The sequence below is a fragment of the Malaclemys terrapin genome, chromosome 23 (assembly GCF_027887155.1).
Source record: "Malaclemys terrapin pileata isolate rMalTer1 chromosome 23, rMalTer1.hap1, whole genome shotgun sequence".
Lineage (NCBI taxonomy): Eukaryota > Metazoa > Chordata > Testudines > Emydidae > Malaclemys > Malaclemys terrapin.
Genome location: NC_071527.1, coordinates 19,684,804 through 19,708,565, shown reverse-complemented (window position 1 = coordinate 19,708,565; position 23,762 = coordinate 19,684,804). Strand labels below are relative to the sequence as shown.

Below are 23,762 nucleotides of genomic sequence, written 5' to 3'. Positions count from 1 at the left end.
TCAAAAGGTCGAGCTCTTACACTACTAGCCCCCAAAAAGAAATTCCAAATGTGTTTTAAAATACATTGATTCCAATTTAATTACCAAATTCTGTAAACGCTTCCTCAAGCATAGGGCAATACAAAACTCCCAATATGTCACACGTCCTGGAAATGTTATTTAAGAGTGTATTGCCCCATGCAGCCTTGATTGTTATACTAAGTGGTCTCCAAATGAGCACATCAGAAGCTTGCCCAGGCCTGCTCCAGAGCAGGGTTAAGTCTCTATCAAAAGAATAAAGATTCTTCTTGCAATCTGGAAGTGTGTCCCCACGGTGTTGTCCTTCACACTTGTATACTCAGCACTGCTGGGATGTTGGAGGCTTGGAATAGGTTTCAGGAAGGCACTTTAAGTTTTGCACTCCCCAGCAGAAACTGAAGAATTCGGTCCACCACCAAGGCGAGGAAGAAGTCAGCCAGCAAGACCTGAGCAATCACAATCTTAAACTGAAAGGGAAGCAGCTCAGATAAGTTATTTTTGGCTAAACAACATTACAACAGGTTTTAACTGCTGGAAGTTTCAACAGAACTACCTTATTTTTAATGGGAGATTATTAAGGGGCAAGCGGGGCTTCAGCCAAATAAATGAACCAATATGTAGCATCAGTGAATGGTGGCAAGTAAGCACTTAGTACCGAACTGGACAGTCCAGTCCCTTTCAGCTCTGCACTGCCACAAAGGAAGCAGGGATGCATTGCCTCATGTGACCAGACCCAGAAGTCTAGTCTCCCTCGAGGTGGGGAAAGACAGCTCAGTGCAGGGTTGCTCTGTGGGGCTAGGAGCGAAGAGCAGGGGTGACATGAAAAGCTCAGTGAGCCAGTAACTGCAGAGCCGCACTACTCCGGAATTTAAACCTGTCTAAAGCTAAGTAAACCTGTACAGAAAGTTCTGAGAGGCTGCTGCTCTACCTCAGGGAGGATGCAGATCTTCAGAACCTCAATGTCAGACCCAGCCACAGAGGCAAGTTGGGGAGAGTAACCCAGGTGTTCTTAGTTTAAGAGTATTTAGAACAAGTAGCTGTAGCTGTTTGAAAACGATTGCTTGTTATCGTTCTCAAACACTGAGAACACAAGCCACATTATGGCAGAGTTTTGGGAAGTCCATATGTAAGGAGTCTATTTTAAATCAAGTTTTATCTTTAAAAAGAAACACCCCTTAGAATCATAGAACCATAGGGTTAGAAGGCACCGCAAGGGTCATCTAGGCTAATCCCTTAGATGCGAGCTGAGTTTGGTTTGTACACAGGGGAATTCGGAACCCAAACGGATTCCTGTCCAAGAGAATCCTTGAGGGTCTAGTCTTCAGTACAAGGGGCTACTTTCCAATGAGTGTTGAGGAGTTGTAAGTGAAGCATGAAGTTGGGAATTTCACAGGTGCCTAAGTTGAGTTAGGTGTCTGACTACCATTGAAATCAGTGGGCACCTAACTTCTTCAGGCCACTTTGAAAGTCCTGGCTGTAGCAGTTCCATAGCATTGGTTTCTATAGCAGTTACTCCAGAAGAGTCTGCCAGCATGGAACACTCCATCCTGTCCCTGCTCACCTCCATGGGGATTTCCACCAGCCCAAACTTTTCACTGAACTCTGGTGAGGAGCCTGTCAAAAGGCCCACAATGGCCAGTCCTGAAAGGATAATACTCCACAGTAGAGGTTTGTTCTCCCGCAGACTCTCCATAAAAGGGTGGCCCTGAAATGGCAAATGCAGCATTGAGACACCATCAGCGCAGAAGAGCTGCTGCAGCTCATCTTCACAAGGTTCAGTGGGAGGCAGTTTTCAACGCCAAATTCACAAGCTTGTTTAAAAACAGGACAGGAATTCTGGTATCCCGGACAGGGAACTGATACTCTGATGTACAATTTGGTCTCGCCTTGATGCATTCAGAACAGTTAACGTTGTACATAAGCAAACTTTTTCCAAACTCTCAACGGATGTCTCTACTGAAGGATTTACATCTGGGACACTGCAGTTAATAATTTAGAACAAATCTTTGTATCTCACACCCACAGCCATACTGCTAAGCCCACTGGGTTTAAAAAAAAGTTTCAGATTTGCAAACAGCTCAGTTCCTACAAGTGCATTTGCTTTGCTGTAACATTACAATTTAAATACAATTTTGTTCCTTCCTGTCTTACCTTGTAATTAATGGTGAAGGTGGCCATCTGCATCGCCATTGACATGATGTAAACCGTGCTATTCACCAGGCTGGGCTCAAACTCCTTATACAAATCCACAAACTCTTCTTTCCTTAAAAAAAAAAAAAAACCCCAGACAAAGCCCTTTCTGATCAATGGAGCCCAGTTCTGGGATTTCAGAATAACATGGACTAGGGCCAATTCATCAGATGAAATTTTAAAGCCTTGAAGGGAACCATTGTGATAATCCAGTCCAGTGGTCCCCAAATGTTTTCTGTTGCCTCCCCTCTTACCTGGCGTGGCCGGGGATCAGGTGAAGCCGCAACCAGGATTGGAACTGTGGGCCGGAAGCCAAAGGCCAAGGCCAGGGCTGCAGCTGGGAGCCAAGGTTTGGGGCCGAAGCCACCGCCGGGAACAGATTAGGGGGCAGACGGGGGCTGGGTGGCGGTCCTTTCCCGCTCCCATGGGGCTGGCCCAGGCCTTGCTGCGCCCCCCAAACGTTCCTCCGTGCCCAATAGTTTGGAGACTCCTGATCTAATCTGACCTGCATAACATAAGGCCCTAGACTCTCACTTAGTAATTTCTGCACCAAGCCCATAACTTCTGTCTGAGTTCAGCATCTCTCAGGCTGATCCCCACCCAGTCTTACTATAAAGAGTTCTCAACTCAACTCTGCTAAGTTGTCTAGTGACCTTCATTTGACCTGCAAATCAAATCCACCTTTTTGCATATTTCCCTCCTTCCTACCAAATTTAAGATTAAGCAGGCAGGGGCTTCTAAGTGAAAATAAGAAGGAAAATCACCATGAAGGCAGCAGATTTTCCCTACACCTTCCTTCCCAGATGGGATTTGCCCATCCAGTTTAACAACTTGGTGCTCAGTCACCGCCTAAAGATAGGTGCTAATGTTCTGTACTTCAGAAACAAGCAGCACTCACTTGGAAGAGCTGCGAGCCTGTGCGCCATGGTACAGATACACCAGGCTAAGGAAATGGACGAGGAACTGCAGCAGCACTGTCAGAACAGTGTAGAGATTAAAGATATTGGGTAACGGACGCTCCCTGGAAAGTGTCTTCAGAGGCTGGAAACCAAAGGAAAGAGACACCAGGAATTAACAGATGGAAATATTGTACGAAGACGATGAAGCTGGCGCCACTGGCCAGCTGCCAGCAAGATCCCACCTGTGTCAGCTGTGCCCATGAAATGTCCAGCTCTTAGAAATTCCCCTTCACACAGTGAGACCTTCAGCTGCATACTGCAGGCAACAGTGTATCCCAGGTGATTAATGCCTGCATCTGACCATGTGCGCTGGCACACTGAACAGAAATGCACTGTCTGATCTCATTCTTAGACATTCCCTAAAGTGCTATGTGTTGGCCTCAGAAAGGCCTCCCATAGCCAGGATCCGGGGAAGAGCGAAGTGACTCACTGCACATTCTGGGCAGGCAGTGAACGGGCTGGACAGCACTCACTGTTAGAACAGAAGAGCTGCTTTCCCTACCACATTCCTCACAAGACAACCACCACCCTTCCCATTCCCTCCTTTGGAAGCACTCCCAGGTCTAGGAGGCCACCACGCAACATACCTTTGACCTGGAGATGAAGAGGAAGCAGCCAGCCAGTAACAAACCCTGAAGTGTTGCTTGGAAGTCACTGAACTTCACTCCTTCCAGGTAAAGGACGCTCTGGCTGTATGCGAGGATCAGGGCATTCAAGGCCAGGATCTTAAACATTTGGAGCGTGGTCACTAACGTGCAGCGACCTTGCTTGATCACGTGGCAGACTGAAGAGCAAGAGGAAACAGCAGTTTGTCCTCAGGATGCAAGCAAGTTCTGTGGCTCCATCGGCACAGCCCCCTCCATTCGCTGGGACCCAGCACGGGGGAGCTGCTATGAGCCTAGAGCTCACCTTTCCCTTGATCCCAGTGGGCCATGGTCACTCAGTTTCCATCTCCAAGCTGGGAAATCCATCGGGGGAAATGAAAGCTAGGAATACGGGAAGCACCCTCTTGGCCTCATGTTTTAGGCATTTCCTCCCAATAAGAGTCAGTATTTGAATCACTTTTCCCCACCCCACTCAAAGCCCTCCTGCCTTTGCGAGGGCCTGTTCTGATTCATACTGGAGATGCGCCCAGGCTGCTCTCCTTATCGGAGTAGGACAGGTCACCAGCCGAGGGGCAATCCTACAGCGCAGACCTGCTCCCCTGTTGCTACTTACTGCACTGAATGGAGGAGAGCTTCGATGTAAAGGGAGCAGCGATGCTGGCATCACCCAGTTTCACAATAGGCACGTGGTCCTCTTCCAAATCCTTCAGGACCTGGCTGATCCGCTCCTGGTTTCCAGTGAGAGAAAAGGAGACATTTCATTATCACAGACTGGGATAATAGGGAGACTTGCATCATCTCGACCCAGCCCTGATCAGCTCTCCACACTGCCAGGACCTTAGACAATCCCTCAGCCTACACCCCGTGAGCCGGCTGCAGAGCTCACCCCACCCAGACATCTTGTGACTGAACCCACCTCCAGGAGGCCTGTCAGCCGACACCCACCAGTGTCATTTTAGGGGCAGGGAGGAGAAAGGCTGGGCTTGTGGTCTCCCCTGGGCAGAACTGGAAATGTGAAGGCTGGTTTATGGACCCATGAAAGGACAATATTGTCATGAGCAGCTGCTGCAAGTCTGACTAGAATGAGCCTGCAGTGGTGGGGGTCAGGAACAGGACACCTCCCGCTAGCTTTGACTTCCTTTCTGGCCCGAGAAGCCTTCCAGATGCACCGAATGGAGCGTGTGCAGGGCCTCGCTGCAATCAGAGTTACATTCCTGGGGTGTCCTGCCATTTCCGATTCAAGAATTAAAAATACAAGCCCCAGTGAGCTGGGGTGTCTGTGTGCGTGCGCCCGTCCCAGGGATGTGGACAGAGTCAGCCACTGAACCTGGAAGGGGGAAGGGGCTGGGTTCAGGCAGACCTGGTTACCAACCCGTTGGATGGCCAGTTGCTCTTCTCTTTGGGACATGACCCTGTGCTTAGCAGCGCGGGAGGTGGGCTTCACGGCGCTGCTCCCCATGGCAGGCAAGGCAGGTCTTCCATCGTTGGGTCCATCGCGAGGTCTCTTTTTCCGCTCAGGGAGTCTCTCGGGAGCATTTGCCAGCAGCGCCACCCCTGTAAGACCAAAATGTCAGCTGCAGGAAAAGAAAGGTGAAAAAACCCGAACTGGCAAAATGACTTCACCAAGTGGGAACCCTCAGCTCCCAGCAGCAGAGTCGCCCTTCACAGCCCACCTTAGAGCGGTGCAAAGCAAACGTACGAAGGGGAAGGTAGCACTTGTTAGAGCAGGGGAGTAGGACTTCTGGGTTCCAGTCCTAACTCTGTGTGATCTTAGACAAGGTTGGTGAGCTGACCTGAAGATCTTTGTGTCAGCGCGAAAGCTCGGCTCTCTCTCACCAACAGAAGCTGGTCCAATAAAAGATATCCCCTCCCCCGCCTTGTCTCTCTCATATCCTGGGACCGACAGGGCTACAGTAACACTGCAGACATTTCCACATCTGTAAATGGGAATGCGGTAATACCCCCGGCCTCAGTAAAGCTCTCGTCATTTCCGAAGGAAGGTTTTAAGTATTATCTAGGAGTCAATCCTGAAGGCACTAAAACCACAGCCTGTATCCAAGGGACCGTAGCTGGCCCACTATCCTAGGTAGAAATACACCAAATTACTCAGCTCAGCCTTATTTTGCTAAGGGAGACAGAACAGAGGACAGCAATTGGAGCATTCTCACCAAATGATTCCACAGAAGGCATTTACTGAACCAACTGAAACAAGAATCTGGAAAGTTTAGATTAATCTGAATTTAGGGATGTCTCCGACTCGTAATGCAGGATTGATACGCAGTCTGGTTACTCAGGGAGGTCCCAGACTGGGGTCCCCATCAGGCACGTTACCCTCAGGGGCTGAAGCAGCAACAGAGGAGCGGGGAAGAAGTTGCTCTATAAAGCGCTCCCAGGGTAACTGCTTTGTCCCTCTAGTTTTTCCCCTCTAGGTTAGGCTCATGCCATGTAGAAGCAGAAGCTGTGTGTATATTTCGCCAGCCTAGTGCTCATTCACCCCCCGGGGAGAGACGATGCAGCTCCAAACAGAGTCTGCCACATTAATTACTGGCGAATCCCAGCTGAGAAAATCCCCAGTAAATAAGTAAGTCCCTAGAGATGCCTGTAGCAGGGTCCAAATGCTGAATTCTGCGCCCAGGGATACAAGCCAAACCCAGGAAGCCACACACAACCTTCCTCCTCATTTCATGCTCAGACTCACCCACATCTGCATGCTTCAGGGCTCCAACGTCGTTAGTTCCGTCCCCACACATCAGCGTGACAAAGCCAAGCCCTTTTAATGTTGTGATGACAAACTCCTGCAGTGAGAAGTGCCCAGTCAGGAACGAACGCCTACCCAAGCTACTGGGACTCTGTGTGCCAGGTACCGAAATGGGCTGGGGCACACGCTGAATAGCACCTTGTTAAATACCCAGTCTTATGCCTTACTCTGTTTTTAGTACCGGTGCTAAGGACTCAGATCAGAGGGCTCCTTTCCAGTGAACAAGACAGGAAATCATGCAGCTGACTTGCCACCTACAGCTCTCAATATTCACCCCTCTGCATCTTCTGAACTAAGTAATTCAGCAGAGGACCAAGGGGCTGAGCTCGTTAAAATGCATGCGAGTGGCAGGTGCTGAGCCCCACAGACTCTCGGACTCCCCCGGGGTGCTGGAGTCAGTCTGGATTTGGGAACGCAGGTAAGGTTTGTGCTGTTACTGTTAGTAGGTAGGACGCACCGAGACAGGCAAAAGCCCAGCCAGGGGAGAGCCCAGTCCTACAGCACTGAGATTTTACACAGGACTGGAGCATCTCACCTTTTGTTTCGGTGCCACCCTGGCAAACACTTGAACATGGGGTATGAGCTTCAACAATTGCGGTCTGCTTGCAGTCTGCAGATAACAGAGCCCTTCCCCCGTAACACACAGGTTGTGACGTGTCAGCTCTTGCAGGGAGTGTGGAAAGATGGGGAGCGTGGTGGTACTGTCGATGGACTGCCACTGCCAGCAGGAGTCTGAAACAGAGCGCAGGGGGATTGGGAGTCAGCACGGACACTGCCATGCGGGACTCGAGGGGGGGAAACTGCACAGAGCCAGGTGTCTGCAGCACCTCATCACTATGGACTAGCTACCCTAGTGAAAGCTGGCACATCGCCAGACAGTCTGCACTCTGGGGCCACCTGCTTGCCCCCATGCTATCTATGGGACTTATATGGCCCCTCTGTCACACCGAACCCGAGCGCCTCAGTGTCCGTAGTGACTTTATCCTCACAGTCCCCAGGGAGGCAGGGCAGCGCTACTGCCCATGTTTCACAGACAGGGGAGGAGGCGCAAGAGGCTGACTTGTCCAAGGTCATGCAGGGAGCCTGCGGCAGAGCTAGAAACCAAACCAAGTCCCTTACCACCACTGCGCCCCCAAAACCTTCCACAGAAAGGGGCAGCCTGCCAGCTGCTGTTACTTAGGTGCTCAGACCCCCGGTGATGGGCTGGGTAGCCCATACGCACACTGCTCCTGCCAGCTGCTGTTACTTAGGTGCTCAGACCCCCGGTGATGGGCTGGGTAGCCCATACGCACACTGCTCCTGCCAGCTGCTGTTACTTAGGTGCTCAGACCCCCGGTGATGGGCTGGGTAGCCCATACGCACACTGCTCCTGCCAGCTGCTGTTCGTGACCTGCTCTGAGATGTGCGGAGGAAGGCCCTGCAGAGGGGCACTGGAATATCTGGGACTCTCAGCAGCAAAGTCATTACACTTTCTGCCACCAGAGGTCAGTGTTACACCCCTATGCATCTGAAGAAGTGGGCTGTAGTCCACGAAAGCTGATGCTCAAATAAATGTGTTAGTCTCGAAGGTGCCACAAGTCCTCCTGTTCCTGTTACACCCCGGTGACCTGTGCAGGCAGCCAGGCTGGCTACTACATCAGAGCAGGCCTGTTGTCTGGGCTAGGATCCATCACCTTTGCTGTGGGGAGGCTGCAGGATGAGGGTGTTATCCTTCTGGATGAAGTGGAGTTCTTGAGCCACATGGCAGGCAGTGAGTGGATTGTCCCCTGTGATCATCACTACCTGGGAGAGGGAAACAGATGGGGTCACACGAGGTTACCGAGGAGGTCACGCTACCTGCATGTGGCCCTAGTTACACAGAACAGAGAGAAGTTCCTGTACGCTGACCAGGTCCCATTTGAGACACTAATGATCACAGATGCTTTGTACAGCACCTTGTCCAGAAATCCAGCCACCAGGGGCAAGGCAGAGCCCCAACCCAGCATCATATTTAAATCAAGACTGGATGTTTTGCTAAGACAGCTGCTCTGGGAATTACATGGGGGCAGGTCTCTGGCCTGTGCTCTGCAGGGGGTCAGACTAGATCACAGTGGTCCCGTCTGGCTTTGGACTCCACGAATGACGCACAGCTCAGGGCAGCGGCTGCCCCTCCCAGGCCCCGCAATCCTGGAAGAGGCTGCTACCAGCCCAGTAGCTCAGGCGTCTGCATGGCCCCGGGAGCTCATTCTCTCCTGCAGACACTCACATGGTGCGATGCATTCTGGATCTCCCGGATGACGGGCTTGGAATCAGCTTTGAGAGGACAGGAGACCACAATGAAGCCGACAAATCTCAGGTCACATTCCAGAGCCTCGCGCTTGAACTCTCGCACCTTCCACGGAAAAGAACCACACCGGAGTGTTACATGCCGTCTCACGAGCAATGAGACCCCCCATCCACTGGAGACCGTCCTGACTGGGAACGCCAGGGGCAGCCTGAGGAGCATGGAATGATTCTGGATTCTCCCTCCGCTGCCCTAGAGACAGCATCCCCTTTGGTAATATAGTCCCCTCCCCACTCTCCTCTCACAGGCACATGATCTCGGTTTTACAAGTGGGGAAACTGAGGCACGGGTAGGCAGAGCAAGTTGCCCAAGGTTACACAAGAAGTTAGTGCCAGAACTGAAAATAGAAACCAGGAGACCCAAGCCACAGTACCTTGGCTCTAACAATCAAATAAATAAAATAAAATAAAATCAACAGGATTTTATCTCCCCATGAGGTGTCTGTGCCACCCCCTCTCATGTGGGTGCCTTCCTTTGGGTGGGTGCTCGGACTTTAGGGGCCTAGACACGGAGCCGGGGGGGCTGGAACAATTTTTATAGTGGGGGTGCTGATAATGAAAACCACGTATTTGGGTTATTACTAATACTTCAAGCCAGGGAGTGCGGCAGCACCCGTATTTCCAGCACCACTGCATGGAGCCGAGCGTACCTGCTGATGAGTGAGGTGTCCCAGCTCTTTGTAGCCAAGCGCGAGCACCCTCGCCCCCTCGCGTGAGATTTCTGTGTGCATGGTGTGGTAGCTACTCGGGCACTGAGAGAACTGCAGAAAAAGGGGGTGGGGGGAAACCAGTGTGTTAAACACTATGTGCAGGTACAATGCTTCATATCAAATACACTGTGAAGCAGAGGCGCTTCCGTGCCTGAGCAGGGGTGAGGCAAGCGGGGAGCTCAAAGAAGCAGCAAATATCCCCACCGAGGGCAGGAGAGTGACTTTATCGGATGTTCACCCTTCTGCTGCCACTCGTATTTGCAGGCCTGAGAACAAGCACAGTGAGGCCAGGAACATCACACACTGAGCCACCCTTGATTTAATGGGGATAAATGTTGAGCCTCTGCAGTGGAGACTGTTTTTACATGGGAAGGGGGGGTGTTTGGGCCCATTTTCAGGACATAATTCAGGTTCTGGATTTGAGGATGGAGTCACCCAAACCCAGGCAAGCTGGTGGAGGCCCCATGAACCGATTCCCATTTTAGGACACATCTCGCTGGCTTAAAGCCCATTCCTTGTGTGTGATGTGCTCACCATTGCATGCAGGGTTTCTGGGGCCCCTTTCACAGCTGCAATGTAACAGAGATCAGTCGAGCCAATCTTCTCATATGAAGCCAAGACGGACATTCTTTTCAGGGCACTGGCAAAATGAAAGCGCTGGTGAATTTTCAGTCCCTGAGTTTTAATACTTCTGGGGAAAACTTTCTCATCTGGAAACAAACAGATCGGGAAATCCTGAAAGGTTTCTCAGCATTGCAAGCAGCATCACTTCCCTCGGCTCCCAGGAACGAATCATTCACTAAGAACAAACAAGTCTCCCCACCCAAGCCTTGCAGCATGGTGATGATGGAAGTTCTGGCCCCAGTGACTGAGGGATGGAATTGCCCGGACGATTTCTGGGGATCAGAACAGAGAGCTGCTTCTGAGCATGCCACATCTGCAGCACGAGGTAGATTTCTAGATTTAGGCTACATCTACACTAGGAGCTGGGGTGTGATACCCATCTTGCATACACATGCTAGCTCAGGTCTAGATAGCGTAGCTGCAATAGCACGGGCAGCGGCAGCACATCTTAGCCATGCCAAGTACAACCCACCTGATCCCCACTGGTACATACTCGCTTGCTGCCTGTGCTTCTGTGGCTATACTATTTCTTATTGAGCTAGTGCAAGTGTACTTAACAGCTTGCGTACACATATCGTCCCTGCAGAGATCCTGTACAAGGTCTCCCGCAGCCCTTCCACGGCAGTGCCAGAGCCCTGGCCAGGGTTTATGTAGGGCAAAGCTCACCCCACGCAGAGGACTACTACAAAGCCCACATAAGCCTACAAAGGGGGGTGAATTTCACCCACAGGAACGAAATTGGGAGGAGCAGCTTTAATATCACTAATATCTACACAGACACGTGGTACCAGTTTGTGCAACTGGACACACGTAGGAATTGGCCGTTGTCTCTACCTTTGGTCAGAGTCCAATCCACAGCCATCAGCATTGCTTTCTCTAACGGATCTCCCACCAACGTCCCGTCATCCAACTGGACCAACGAATGGCAAGTTGCGATCACTCGGTGGGTTTCTACAGGAATGTCAGACACTGGCGTCACTTCCTTCCCATCCCTACAGTGGGGAGAGACTACGTTAATAGGCTTGGACAGGCCGTCAAAGCCATACGTGTTCTACAATTTCTCCAAGCAAATAATTACTGTCCCAGTGTCCTGAACTGCTAGAGCGTCTCACGCCAACAGCAAAGCTGTGGGAAAGCTGGCCCAATGACTCAGCTTCTCAATGCTGCAACTACAGCCACTGCCCCTGAGCAATCCCAATGGAGCAGATTCCTCAAAGAAGAGGCCTTAATTGGAGCACCAAGAAGTGCTGTTCAAGGCAACTGAATGCACGTGTAACACACCATCCTGTCTAGCTGGGTCTGCTCAGACAGACGTGTAATTCACCAGCCTGTCTAGCTGGGTCTGCTCAGACGGATGTGTATCGTACTTAGATTACATTCATGTGCAGCCTCCAAAGGGGTTTTTCTAGTGCAAGAAGTCATTCTAAACTGCTCTCCCCACACAGCCCCCTGCGTGCTAGGGCGGAACACATACCAGTCAGTGGCCAGGCTACATTCCGAGATGGGGGAGAGTGAGGGATACACACATGCCAGGCTGGTTATATCATCTGGGCACTGTCCCACCCTCACTGTAGCTCATTAACAGACTCGCAGGACACGAGAGGCTTTAAACCATTTCTCATAAGCCTGAGAACAAGTGGGCACGAAGTCACAAGTGTTTGTGGTTTACAACAGCTGCACCGGCTCAACATTCATTGTAACCCTTTGACTAGAGTGTGTGGGTATCACTCAGCCTCGCTCACCAGGGTCTTGTTCATTCTGTAAGTAACTGCTCCGACCCCTGAAATATTTTGGTTACAGTGATTTTCTATATTTATTTTCCACAAGTTCCATAGCGTGAGGACTTCTGACTCCTCAGTGTACAAGTCACAACATTCCCATAATCCGAGGGGTAAGATTTAAAATGAAATAAACCAGAGGGGTTTCTCTATGAGGGACTCTGCCACTGAGGTGCAGTTCACCAGGGCGGGGACGGCAGGCTGGTGCAGAGGCACAGAGGGTTTTAGCAATTAAGAACGTATTTATGAAATCCCAAAAGAACCACCAAATTCAAGGGCTCTGATGCTGCAAATTGGTGCACAAGTGCCATAGCCAGAGAACCTGCAGGATCCCCCTTCCCCTAACCTAGAACCCGCTTCTGGCTCATCTCCTTCACTCCCCCCAATTCATCCTCTCTTCCCCACTGGACTGGCACTTCGCCTCCAGCTGAGGGAAGCTCTCACTGGGGCCTCCATTGTTCAAATGTCACCCACATTTGATTACTTAGCTACACGAGATTTGGTACTTTGGATCACTGGCCCACCCAATCGTGCATCCCGGCTCTGACAGGGCCCACTACCAGACGCTAAAAAGGCAGTGAACCCCCCCCCATCACACCCTGAGTCGACTGTACAATATGGTTAACATTACCCTGGGAACCCATCCCATGGCTTACCTGAGCCCAGCCACACCTCTTACAACCAGGTGGTCACTGGTGAGGGTGCCAGTTTTGTCAAAGCAGCAAACCTGAACTTTCCCAGCAAAGGGGATTCGGAAAGGTTCTGTACAGTACACGTCTGAAAGAGAGGAGATGGGACCCTGTCGTGTATCACAGAGACACAGCAGGGGCACATTGGGATCTGCAGCCATCTAGAATCTTTTCCACAACATACAAGCCAAAAACCCCGGTGCTCAGCCACAATTTATTTAACCACCTCAAACCTTCTGCTCTGTAGCTTGTGAAGTTACAGTCAGATTTAACCCCAAAGGGGTGTGGAAGAGCAGTGATAGGTTTGGAGGCCGTTTACCCAGGTAGGTTCTTAGGCAGGCACCATCACTACGAGTCGGAACACTTGTTGAAAAAGCAACCAAACCTGGATTTTTGAGTGGGAGCTTGTTTCCCCCATGCACTCTACTTAGGAGCTATTTCCAAGTTTCAAAACAGTGTGAACCACCTCCACCCGACCCTGAGAGTCACCTCCCTGCTTTGAATGACACAGGAGTCCTGCAGACACTCACACAGCACACACGGCGAACCAGGCGGGCATGGGAGCCAACCCAGTTATTGCTATTTGGAGAGAGGAGGTTGCCATGGTGTATAAAAGCCAGCAATTTCACACACTTTACGTGGCCATGTGCTGCAGTCCCGGGGATACTGGACCCCAGAGTGCACAGTGTTTCTATTCCTGCTTTTGGGCTTAGTACTTACAGAGTTTGGCCAGGGCAATAAGGGAGGTGTTGACAGCCAGAGAAAGTTCAATGGGAAGTTCGGGTGGAACTACTGAAGTCAGTATTAAAGTGCATTCCAGAAAGAGTTTGTATCGATTCCTGCTGGGGTCCTTGGTGCCTACAAAATAAAACCCGAGACATGCTGCTTCTCCGCTCCAGACAAGGTGCCACAGGACAACAAATGGACGTGTCAGGGGGCACAAACTACTGAGGAATGTGGGAGAAAAATGGAATGAGCCATGGCTCACGCCCACACATGGAAACAGCCCAGCTTCCATCTACCATCCCCTCCCTTCCCCGCCAATACACCAATAACTATTCCTACGCTCCCAGGACGAGGTGCGAGGAGTACTCGCCTTCAATCCACACATACACTGCAGCAGCAATGGCAAAGACCAGAAGGAACAGGATGAAAATAAAGGTCTCCAAGTTGTTGGCTGTCACTCTCTTCACCCCAAAGAGGATTGTTCGCAGCAGCTTCCCCTGAAAGGAGAACTGCCTTCAATGCACGAAGCTAGTTGTGCAGCATACAGTACAGTTTCTTGTAAAATACATGACAAATGTATAAAATCAAGATAACCTGCATTCGGATTCTCTGCTGCACGGGTTGCAATCCGTTCACTGGGCCAGTGCAGCGCCACCCACGGGCAGGATTTTAGCATGCTAATCAGTTGTAGGTCAGTTAACGGTGTTTCTCACTGCTCCTTATTTAAGCGGCCTTGACTTTCCATCCATCAGATTTTAAAAGTGTATTACCTTGCACTTGTCTGGTGTTTACAAAACACACCTCAACACCCACGGGCAGTAACTGTTATTACACAGTAATTTGTTCAAAGTCCTAGTGACTCAGTGGCACTCAGGATTAGAGCCCCGGAATCCTGACTCAGAGCCCTGTGTTCTATCCTCTAGACCATTCCATCCGCCCACCCACCACAAAGGAATTCCAAGAACCAACCTCACTGTTCCAAACAGGTGAGTAACTGTGTCACCCTGATTTGAATTTCTCTCCAGCAATTGATCACAAAGACCTCCCTGAAACGGGCGTTCTCTCATGCACTTCTTACCTGAGATGTGTTGAATCCAGTCCTCAGAACGTATGCCACACACCCGTTATCAACAGCTGGAACAGGAGCAGAAACAGCAGCATTAAGCTCAGTAGAGATCTTTTTTATACACACATTATAGCTAGAACAAAATTGGGGCGGCACGTCCCTCTCACCCTCCAGGAGGGCACAGTGGCCTTCAGCAAAAGATTATTTCATTTTAACACTCAATTTAAGCTGCCATCTAAAAGGACGGGGCAGGGTGACAAACTCAGCACTATCGCCCAGAAGCTACATGGTTTAAAAGGAGTGGGCCAGGCTATGGCATTCCATCTGACCAAAGCTGCCTGCTTGACAGTACATACGTTTCAGTCCTGTGCTGGCTTTCTGGGGTGGAATGTGCTGCACGACCTTTGTTCCCCCAAATATGATGTGCAGTCTGGCGTCTGTCTGCATGTCCAGTACATGCTCTGGATTGAGATCCTCAATGGGCTCCTGCAGGAGAGAATTCGGGACTCAGAGAAGCAGGACTTGTTTCCAGTTAGCTGCCAACAACTGGACTCATAACATTCCTCTACGGTCCCATCTCCATGAGGCACTCTCAGCTCCCCTGCGAGTAGTCTGCAGAAACTGACTCTGGACTTGAACAGGCTACTTAACTCCTGCCTTTGTCCTAGCTCAGAGGCCTGGTACCCATGAGAATCCTGGGGTCAGAGAATTTGCTCACACTTGGATCACTGGCCTCAACTGGGAGGCTATTCTAAATGTGATTTTATCATGTTTCAATCACGCACTGGCATAAAAACAAGGGAGATTCACTGGGTTTGAAGCTCTCTGTGCTTGTCCCTCCCCTGTCTGCCCAGTCAAAGCAGCCCAGACTGGGGAATGTGGGGGAGTGGTGGGCTGTGCCCACACACTGCAATCCAGCCCCAGAGACCGCAGCCACAGCCAGACAAAACAGACAGTCTGTTTCTCATTTACTAGATCATCAGTCATGGATATGGGGGTGGATAACACTCAACAGACCCGGATTTTCTGGGCCAGAGTTTACACAAAGATTGATCTGCACCTATAAACCCTGCACTGTTTAGATGCTGCGGTGGCTGGAATGAAACTTGGTGCATAAACAATGAAGACGTAACAAGCATTACTGAGGACCTGTCTCTCACCTTCATCTGAGGCACAGACTCTCCAGTCAGCATGGCTTCATCCACAATGCACTTTCCACGGAGCAAGAGCACATCACATGGCACTAGGTTCTCATGAGGAGATCGGCCTGAAATCAAGAGAGCAAAGCTTAGAAGTGGCTCATTGTGAGAACTGGCCATTGTTAGCCCGTTTGTCTGGAGAGGATGCAATTCCCCTTTGCTTTGGCTGAGATGCGGCAGATTTCTAAGGGCAAATCGCACTTGCAAGTTCCCAAATCTGTCCCATGACCCTCACCAAAACACACGCTTCGATGTGAACCAGAAGTGTCATAAAACCCGAGAAAGCCCTGAAACTAGAGGGATTTAAAAGTAAAGGAGCACAATTCTTACTGCCACTCAAGCTTTAGACTGGGGACAACACTCCAGGGCCAATGCAATCTAAAAAAAGAGTCACAGTACAGGATGGTGACAGCATCCTATTCCCCCTCGTCCTCCATCCCCATCCTCCGCTTTTGGATGGAACTTTCCACTCTTAGAACCTCTGATCTGAAGCAGGGCAGCTGTGGCTGATTTTAGTCCTAATATTTAGACTCTAATCTTGGAGAATAAAGTTAGAGATCTGTGGGATTGGAACTTGAAGGACTCTCTCTCAGGCCTATGAGTTTTCAGCCATTCATGGGCATTTAAAGATTCTTTGTTGAAATTTGTATGGACATTTTGACTGGGTTGAATTGTAAATTTAATTAATCTCAGTCAATACATGTAGAAGTGATTTGATTTCATAAGGGCTTTTGATTGTGTCAAGCATGCAGGCTGTTACCAATGGAAACAATATCCCCTGGGATGATCTCATCACTGGAAATGGGACGCCACTTCCGGTTTCTGTAAACCTGTAGAACAAAAACCATGTGAGAAAGAGCACTTAGATACTATGAGGACGGGTACTAGAGAAACGTATGACAGGAGAGAGAGAGAGCGATAGATGACAAGACAACAAAAGCACAGCTCTGCACATAAACAGTGAATCTGCATAAACCGTCTCCTCAACCCAGCTATCAACAAAGCATCCCTGAGTTTACAGTTTGGAATTACCCATACTACCCCTTGGAAGCGCAGAGTTGAAGTCTCTTTCCCTTCCTTGGGCACAGAGTGTTTTGTTGCTGTAGGTGCTCATTCTATGTGTGTTTCTGTCTGTATATTTATATATAAAATATCATTTTATATGTGTAACACACAAGAATCATATGCATTTTCCAAACAGATACAAGAAAAAGAAAGTACTGAAGGAGGAGGGGACCAAATTTTGGGGCCTCAAACTGAACTTGGTTCTTTTGGAATTGTTCCCAATCAATCGTCTTTCCCCCAGCTGAACACCCACACATGCAGGACATAATCCTGCTGTTTTATAATAAATCTGAACTTTAAAAAAAGGTTAAAACTATTCAAAGGAAAAGGCCAAAGACTCAGAATAACTAGACAAGAGTTAAACAAGTGCATGCAAAGGCAACAGATGTCAAAAGGCAAATTGGACATAAGAAAACAGGAAACACAGGAAAGTCTTGTTGCTCCCTCAGCAAGGTGCGTCTATTTAGAGGGTAAACTCTGCTCTTCCTTACAGGCCATGTCTAAAGGGCCTTGCATGCTCTTGGGCTCTATATTACATTCCCCAGTTTCTCAGTGCTGAGTTTCTGATCATCATCCCTCTGCACTCACTTACCTGAATCATGTATGGCTTGTTACCCATTTTTCGAATCTCTGACATATTTCTCATTTGCTGTTGGACCAGAGAAGCTTCAAATGCCACCAACATGGAGAGAGTGAAGACACTGTAGTACCAGTATTCATCCAGGCACCAGAGACCCACACAGAACACCTGGAGGAAACGGATGTGGAAGCTAGTCCAGCACTCACCCCATAAAGAAGCTAACATGTCCCTGAGAACTCAAGTCCATCAGTAGATCAGACATCCTGTACTGTTCACGTGCTTGGACACTAGAATGTCACTGTAACAGCCCAGCAGGAGAAAACAGACAATATTAAGTCTTTTTTTTAGAGTCAGTGAAGAGTGTTGGCTTGCTGGGGATTGAACTCTTTTGTTCTCGAGAGAATAGATACAGTCTGTGCAGTGACAAGGCAAACACCTCCTCTACTTCTGCCCTGACTCAGAGGGCCAGAAGGGCATTCTCTAGCCTCGGTCTTTGACCTTTCTGCTGAGGCTACCAAAGGGGACAGTTCATGCCAGCTACGATGGGCTCTGGACCACACATTGGACGGTAACAACTTTCAGTTACGACTGACCAAAGATATGTCAGCCCTTATCCCCAGAATAATAAAGTCTCCCCGACAGTAGACACTGCAGTGTATGAACGGTGCATTTTTGGCTTTTGGAAACAGCCAGCCGATTTCAGATTCCCAAACTAAAACTGCAGATTGGAGGGAATTCACCTCTTTAGCTCTTGTTTACCTGAAAGACGAAGAAAGGGGCCGTGGCTCTCTCTTTAAAGAGTTCCAAGAACTCTGGCACCACCATTTCTGCCCTGGGAAAGAATAAAATTTTGTTAATCTTGGTGTTCAGGCCTCACAGCACCATCCCAACCCAAAAGCTATTGCAGCCTCTGGAGTATGAACTGGGGGCTTTGTTCCCCTTTGTACCAGAACATCTTCCCCTTCTCTTCATTACTCTTAGATGTAAGGGATTTGACTCTGTAACCAGGGCTCTTTCAGGGGTAAACCCCAGACTTTATGCTGCTGTAGGAAGTAGCTATCTCCTTCCTCTGGGGGATTTAGCTCCCAAAAACCTGATAATCTGGAGCAAGGACATTCAAAACCCAGTGCCTGGAACCCCCAGTCCCTGAAATCCTTGTTACTGCCCCCCAACACTCACTTGTTTGTGCCATATTTCTTCTCAGCCACTCGGATCTCTCTGTCCTCCTGGTAGCCTCGGGCACTCTGGTAATAGGAGAGGGGGTGCTCCACAGGGAAAGCCACAGGGAGAAACTGTTTCCTGTCATCGACCTCGTAAGAGTACTTAATTTTCTGAAACTCAAAGGAAAGGGCTTCCTGCCCATCTTCCCCCTGCAGGGATTATGCAGAAGGGAAGAGCATTTAGACTTTCACATCAAAGGGCCCTTACAGTAAGGCCACATCACTTCACATATACTATAGGGAACTGCACTGGCTGGGAAGTCTAGATTAGATGGGACCAACTGGACATTTACAACTTTTGTTCCTAAACAACATTGTCTGTGAGACTACAGGTGTTGGTTACAAATGTTGCACTTTCTAAAACCTCTTATTCCCTGCCTGTGATGGATATCAGCTGGCTTTCAGCCAAGCTCTAAGGTTTTAATTTAAATTAGTGGCTTTGGAAAGGCAGGTTGGAGATGAGTATGTTTGCTAAGAAACAGCAGTTCCCAGGCAGCTGTCAGCTATTATAAAGAGCTGGAGTCTAAGTCTGTACCTGGTCTCGATGGAGTGGCACAAGCTCTGCAGATCCATTATTTGGGGTTGGCACAACTTTAGCTAATGTGGCTTTCCTAGGACTGGGTTCCTGAAAAACACAAAGCAAACATGCACTCTGTAAAGCAGGTCACAAGGTAAGTGGAAGCCAGGAGGGATCCATATACAGTCATTATAAGCCACTGTGAGCAACACTCAAACATAGAGAACATTCCTCTATTTTTACTGGCTTATCTGGACTTTTCATTGATATTTTAAAACCACCCAGGAAAGACCAACACTTGCAATGAAAATTACCCTGTATGCTCACTCCCAAAGAAAGACTGATTTCCTAGAGGGGAGGGGGGAGAGTGAGGCAGAGAAATCAGATGAACTTAGCCCAGCCAACATGCTGCAGAGGATAGAAAAGTGAATGGGAATAACTGCACAGTTTGAGATTCTGAATGCAAAAACAATTAGCCACAAACTCTTGCCAGCCTAGCAATTGTTGACGGTCAGGTCACATCTTGCTGGAAAGAAAGTTTCCCATAAATTTGATAAAGTCTCAGATTTGATCAACAAACTCAATGTCCCATTAACTTTGACATGATCAATACAGTTGCTCCTCAAACAGGGGCTTCCACTTTTGAGTGCTCTAATGATGCCCAGTAAAAAACACAAGTATTGTCAGAGCAATCTCAACCCTTCCCTGCACGCATGGAGTTGCTGTCATCTGTCTACAGAAGGTCAGGATGCACCTGGACCACTCTGTTGATGTGCCCCCCCCCAATCCCCCCAAACACACATGCACATCCTTAGGCGGCTAGGGAGCTGGGCACCTCACAGGAGAGAGAAGACTTGGCTTTGCAGAGAGATGTTATTACATAGTTCTCTGTAACTGGGATGGATACATCTACATCCTTGCAATATCAAAAAACCTTTGGTGCTGCTTTAAACAAAAATCAAGAGCCTGTTCCCAGAAACCTACCACTGCCATTCTAACAAAAATCACAAGCCATGTTCAAACAATGTCAAATGATCTCCCTTCTACTCACGGCTACTGAGCTAGATTAGTGCAAACGTCATGGGATTCACTCAACAGCTTGGGGACTCTAGCATGGAGGAACAATAGGGAGTGGAGGATCGTTATAATGAGCTCTGAAGATGCTCGGTGAGGGACAGAGAGGGGAGACTGTTAAATTCAGACCATTCATCATACCAGACTATTTTAAATGATTCCCTTGTTAACAGTTTCCCGGTTTTGTCACCAATTTTTGAGTTTTGTTTTCAGACATAAAGGAGAGAAAAGGCTGGCTACAGGTTGTGGTGGTGGGGAAGACGTAATCCAATGGTATCTTCAGTTCCTTATGGGCAACAGACAGCTAAGTATTAGGAGAGCGACTTTCTGACAGTGAGATGTATTAGGCTGCAGAATCTCCTAAGGGCAGTGATGGAAGCCCTGTTGGGCAAACTAGGCAAAGGACCAGAGAACAACCCTGCCCTGGCCCCCAGGATCAGGAAAGTGGAATAGATGGAAACCAACAGAGCTTTTCCATCTGCCATTATAATGAAGTCTGTAATGGTCTCAACTGACATTTAGCAATATTGGGAGGGCATGTGAACAGACAACACCTTTTACTATATACTCATGAAAAAAGGAGGATCCATAGAAGAAAGGCTTACACGTGCAGTAAAAGCATCTATAATAAAAGGTAACTGACTAACAAAAAAAGCTCGGAGATGCTACTTTCCACATTACAGCAAGTTTCAAATTTTAGTTATGAACACATCGGAAATAATAACACTGTCCCCTGACATAAGGAAAATCTCAAAACTCTGCCATGTCACATCTCAAACTCATGCTGACCAAAGGTTACCAGATTAATACCTTGAATGGAGGATTGTGACAGCCCACTCACATTACAATGAAACCATCAGAGCACCCGCTACTTTTAGTTTCATTCTTGCAGCTCAACCTGCGCTAGCAGATTCTCTGGCAAAAGGGGATTTCCTTAATAAAAGGAATCAAGAGAAGCAACATTTTAACCCTTTTATTCTTCACATTTTCCTCTGGATCCAGCTGCACAGTTTGACCCAGACTTTAGTCTATTTAATCTGACATTATCCTAGCATCTAAAAATAACATCCAAAACAACACAAAAGGGAAAGCACAAAGGGCAGAGAAATCTTCAACCTCATTGAGGGGTACTGTTGCAGCATGGCTGGGTGGAGGACTTTAGTGACTAGTCAAAGGTCAAATCTTGCCCCTACCCTGGCGGTCACAGCAGGAACGTTCCCGACACTCTGTTCTCTAAGGCTTTGTCAGTTTAAGTTTTCCACACGATGTAGCTTCCACCCCAGTCCTGAAGAAACTAATCCACAGCCTAACAAATCTCAGAGCATTTTGCCAAATAATCTGCCTAGTTTTTCCTTTGTTCATTTTCATGCAATTACCTGCCTGTAGGACCCCTTCAGCCACCCTGTTTCCTTGCTGTTTACATTGTTAATTCCTGTAGCTCATGGTTTGGATTTTTAACATTCATGATCAAGATAACTATATTTGCAACATATACAGCTACCAAGGCCTTTGAATAACCACTGGGGGTGCCCACTTTGGTTAGACAAATTCCTGGAGATTTCATCACATGACATAATCTTTAATTAAAGTTTAATCTTTAATTCCAGGAGACTCCAGGACAATCCTAGAGGGTTGGCAACACTAGTAACCACTGTCTGCAATCCAAAGCAGTAACAAGTTGCCTAATCAGTAACACTACCAGAACACTGGGAAACTCTAGGATACAGCCCACAGTGTTGGCAGCCGGCTCCAGGGGCTCATTTGCTTTGAGAGCTCCTTGATTGTCTGAATAAATGCCCAAGATACAGCTGCAGACCTACGCCAACTACTCTGGAGACTAGTTAATGAAGCTGTACCAGATGTTTTTTGCCGAGACGACTTGCAGTTAGACATGCAACTACTCCTAAGAGGAAGCTATACAGACAGTTACAGGAATTGCCATGAAGTGAGGCAAACCAGCCAGAGAAAGCTAAGCTCCACCCAGAGCAGTTCAGTCGTTATAAAGCAACTTTTTTGTGCTAAAAAAGTTATCACACCTGCAAGCAGGGCCAGCTTGGCCACACACACTTCTCCCCTACACGTCCCAAGTAAAAGCAGACCAGTTTCAATGGAGAGATATTTCTGTACAAGAAAATGTTTCATAACCCCCACCCATAATAACCCTCCCATTCTGTTTCACTTTCTGTCTAAAAGTGCACAGTGCTGCTATACAGCTATTAAACCACTGCCATGTCACAGCAAATGAGTTATCCCTGTATACTCAGCTGCCACCTCCCACCTCCGAAGTGGCTGCATTTCCACAGTATGGGAAGCAATCCTGCTGGATAGTTTCTGATATCCATGGTGGCTCTTCAGAAGTGATATCACTCATTACTGTTACTTTACACCTCTACAGCCTCTTCCATCCAGAAATTCTTCACACACAGCACCAGGATATTACAGCGCCCTGGAGGTTGGAAGTGGCAGACAGCTCATGGCCAGCAGGGGAAGAATCCAAGCTCAAGACATTAGAGGAGCCCAATAAACATTCCTATGTCCACACGGGACAGGGGCAGGGTCTCGGTCTCACTCAGAGCCCTCCAGGCAATGGGCAGATCCATTCCAGAGTAAGAAAACTAAAGGCAAGCGAGGAGGGAGGTAACCCTGTGTCAGAACATAAGAACAGTCATACTGGGTCAGGCCAATGATCCATCTAGCTCAGTATCCTCTTTTCCCACAAAGGCCTATACCAGACACTTCAGAGGAAATGAACAGAACAGGGCCGTTCTCAAGTGATCCATCCACTGTCATCTAATCCCATCTTCTGGTCGTCAGAGGGTTAGGGACATGGAGAGCATGGGAGTGATCATCTTGGCTAACAGCGATTGATGGACCAATCCTTTCATTAACGTATCTGAGTCTTTTTTGAACTCAGTTATACCTTTGGCCTTCACGGCACCCCCTGGGTTACAGGTTCTCAACCTTTTTCTTTCGGAGGCCCCTGCAACATGCTATAAAAACCCCACAGCCCATCAGGGCCCCAACAACTGTTTTTCCTCTTTTAAAACCGGGGATGGGTCACTGGATGATCCGCTGGTCCGTTCATCCCTCTGGGGCCCCTGGTATTGGCCCCTGTCGGATGGCAGGAGGCTGGGCTGGATGGACCTTTGCTCTGACAAGCCAGGCCCTGCAGTGGCGGGGAGCCAGCATGGCAGCGGCCCCCCAGAGCTGAGCGGCTCGGGCGGGGCGAGGGGCTCCGCCCGCACCAATGGGGACCCCAGCCGCCCGCCCGCGCGCGCCCCCGTGACTCACCCTGGCGCAGGTGAGCGCGCAGTGCGCGTGGACGGACCACAGCCCCGAGAGCGCGGTCAGCAGCTGCGCGACCCCGATGGCGGCGAGCGCCAGCAGCGCGGCCTCGGGGGCGGCGCGGCCCGAGCCGGCCCCCGCCTCCGCCTCCGCCTCCGCCCAGGCGGCCCAGGCCCGGGGCCCCCAGAGCCACAGCCAGGCCGGGTACAGCCCGGCCACGAACGGCAGCACGGTGCCGTGCAGGAGCCGGGGCCGCCGCCGGTACAGGGTGACCGCAGAGACCAGCTCGTCCGCGGGGCCCGGAGCCGGAGCGGCCACCGCCATCTTCCGGCAGCCCTCCTAGCAACGCGCCGCTTCCGCTTCCGCTTCCGGGGGCC

At 49.4% G+C, this 23,762-nt stretch overlaps 1 protein-coding gene across 1 annotated transcript; it reads right to left on the bottom strand.

The window, feature by feature from the left end:
* Positions 1 to 61: 61 nt before the first annotated feature.
* On the bottom strand, positions 62 to 23,725 carry ATP13A1 (ATPase 13A1). Its single transcript, XM_054013061.1, has 26 exons — positions 23,392 to 23,725; positions 19,045 to 19,134; positions 18,469 to 18,659; positions 18,049 to 18,121; positions 17,302 to 17,457; positions 16,405 to 16,474; positions 15,606 to 15,712; positions 14,802 to 14,931; positions 14,458 to 14,513; positions 13,750 to 13,876; positions 13,374 to 13,511; positions 12,621 to 12,741; positions 11,021 to 11,178; positions 10,097 to 10,272; positions 9,503 to 9,613; positions 8,776 to 8,901; positions 8,204 to 8,312; positions 7,066 to 7,262; positions 6,471 to 6,567; positions 5,145 to 5,326; positions 4,386 to 4,500; positions 3,755 to 3,951; positions 3,107 to 3,249; positions 2,170 to 2,281; positions 1,580 to 1,723; positions 62 to 485 (listed from the first exon to the last, which is right to left on the bottom strand). The coding sequence occupies exons 1-26, from the start codon at positions 23,707 to 23,709 to the stop codon at positions 375 to 377; spliced, it is 3,555 nt and encodes a 1,184-aa protein (XP_053869036.1). The 5' UTR covers positions 23,710 to 23,725; the 3' UTR covers positions 62 to 374.
* Between the last annotated feature and the right edge of the window lie 37 nt (positions 23,726 to 23,762).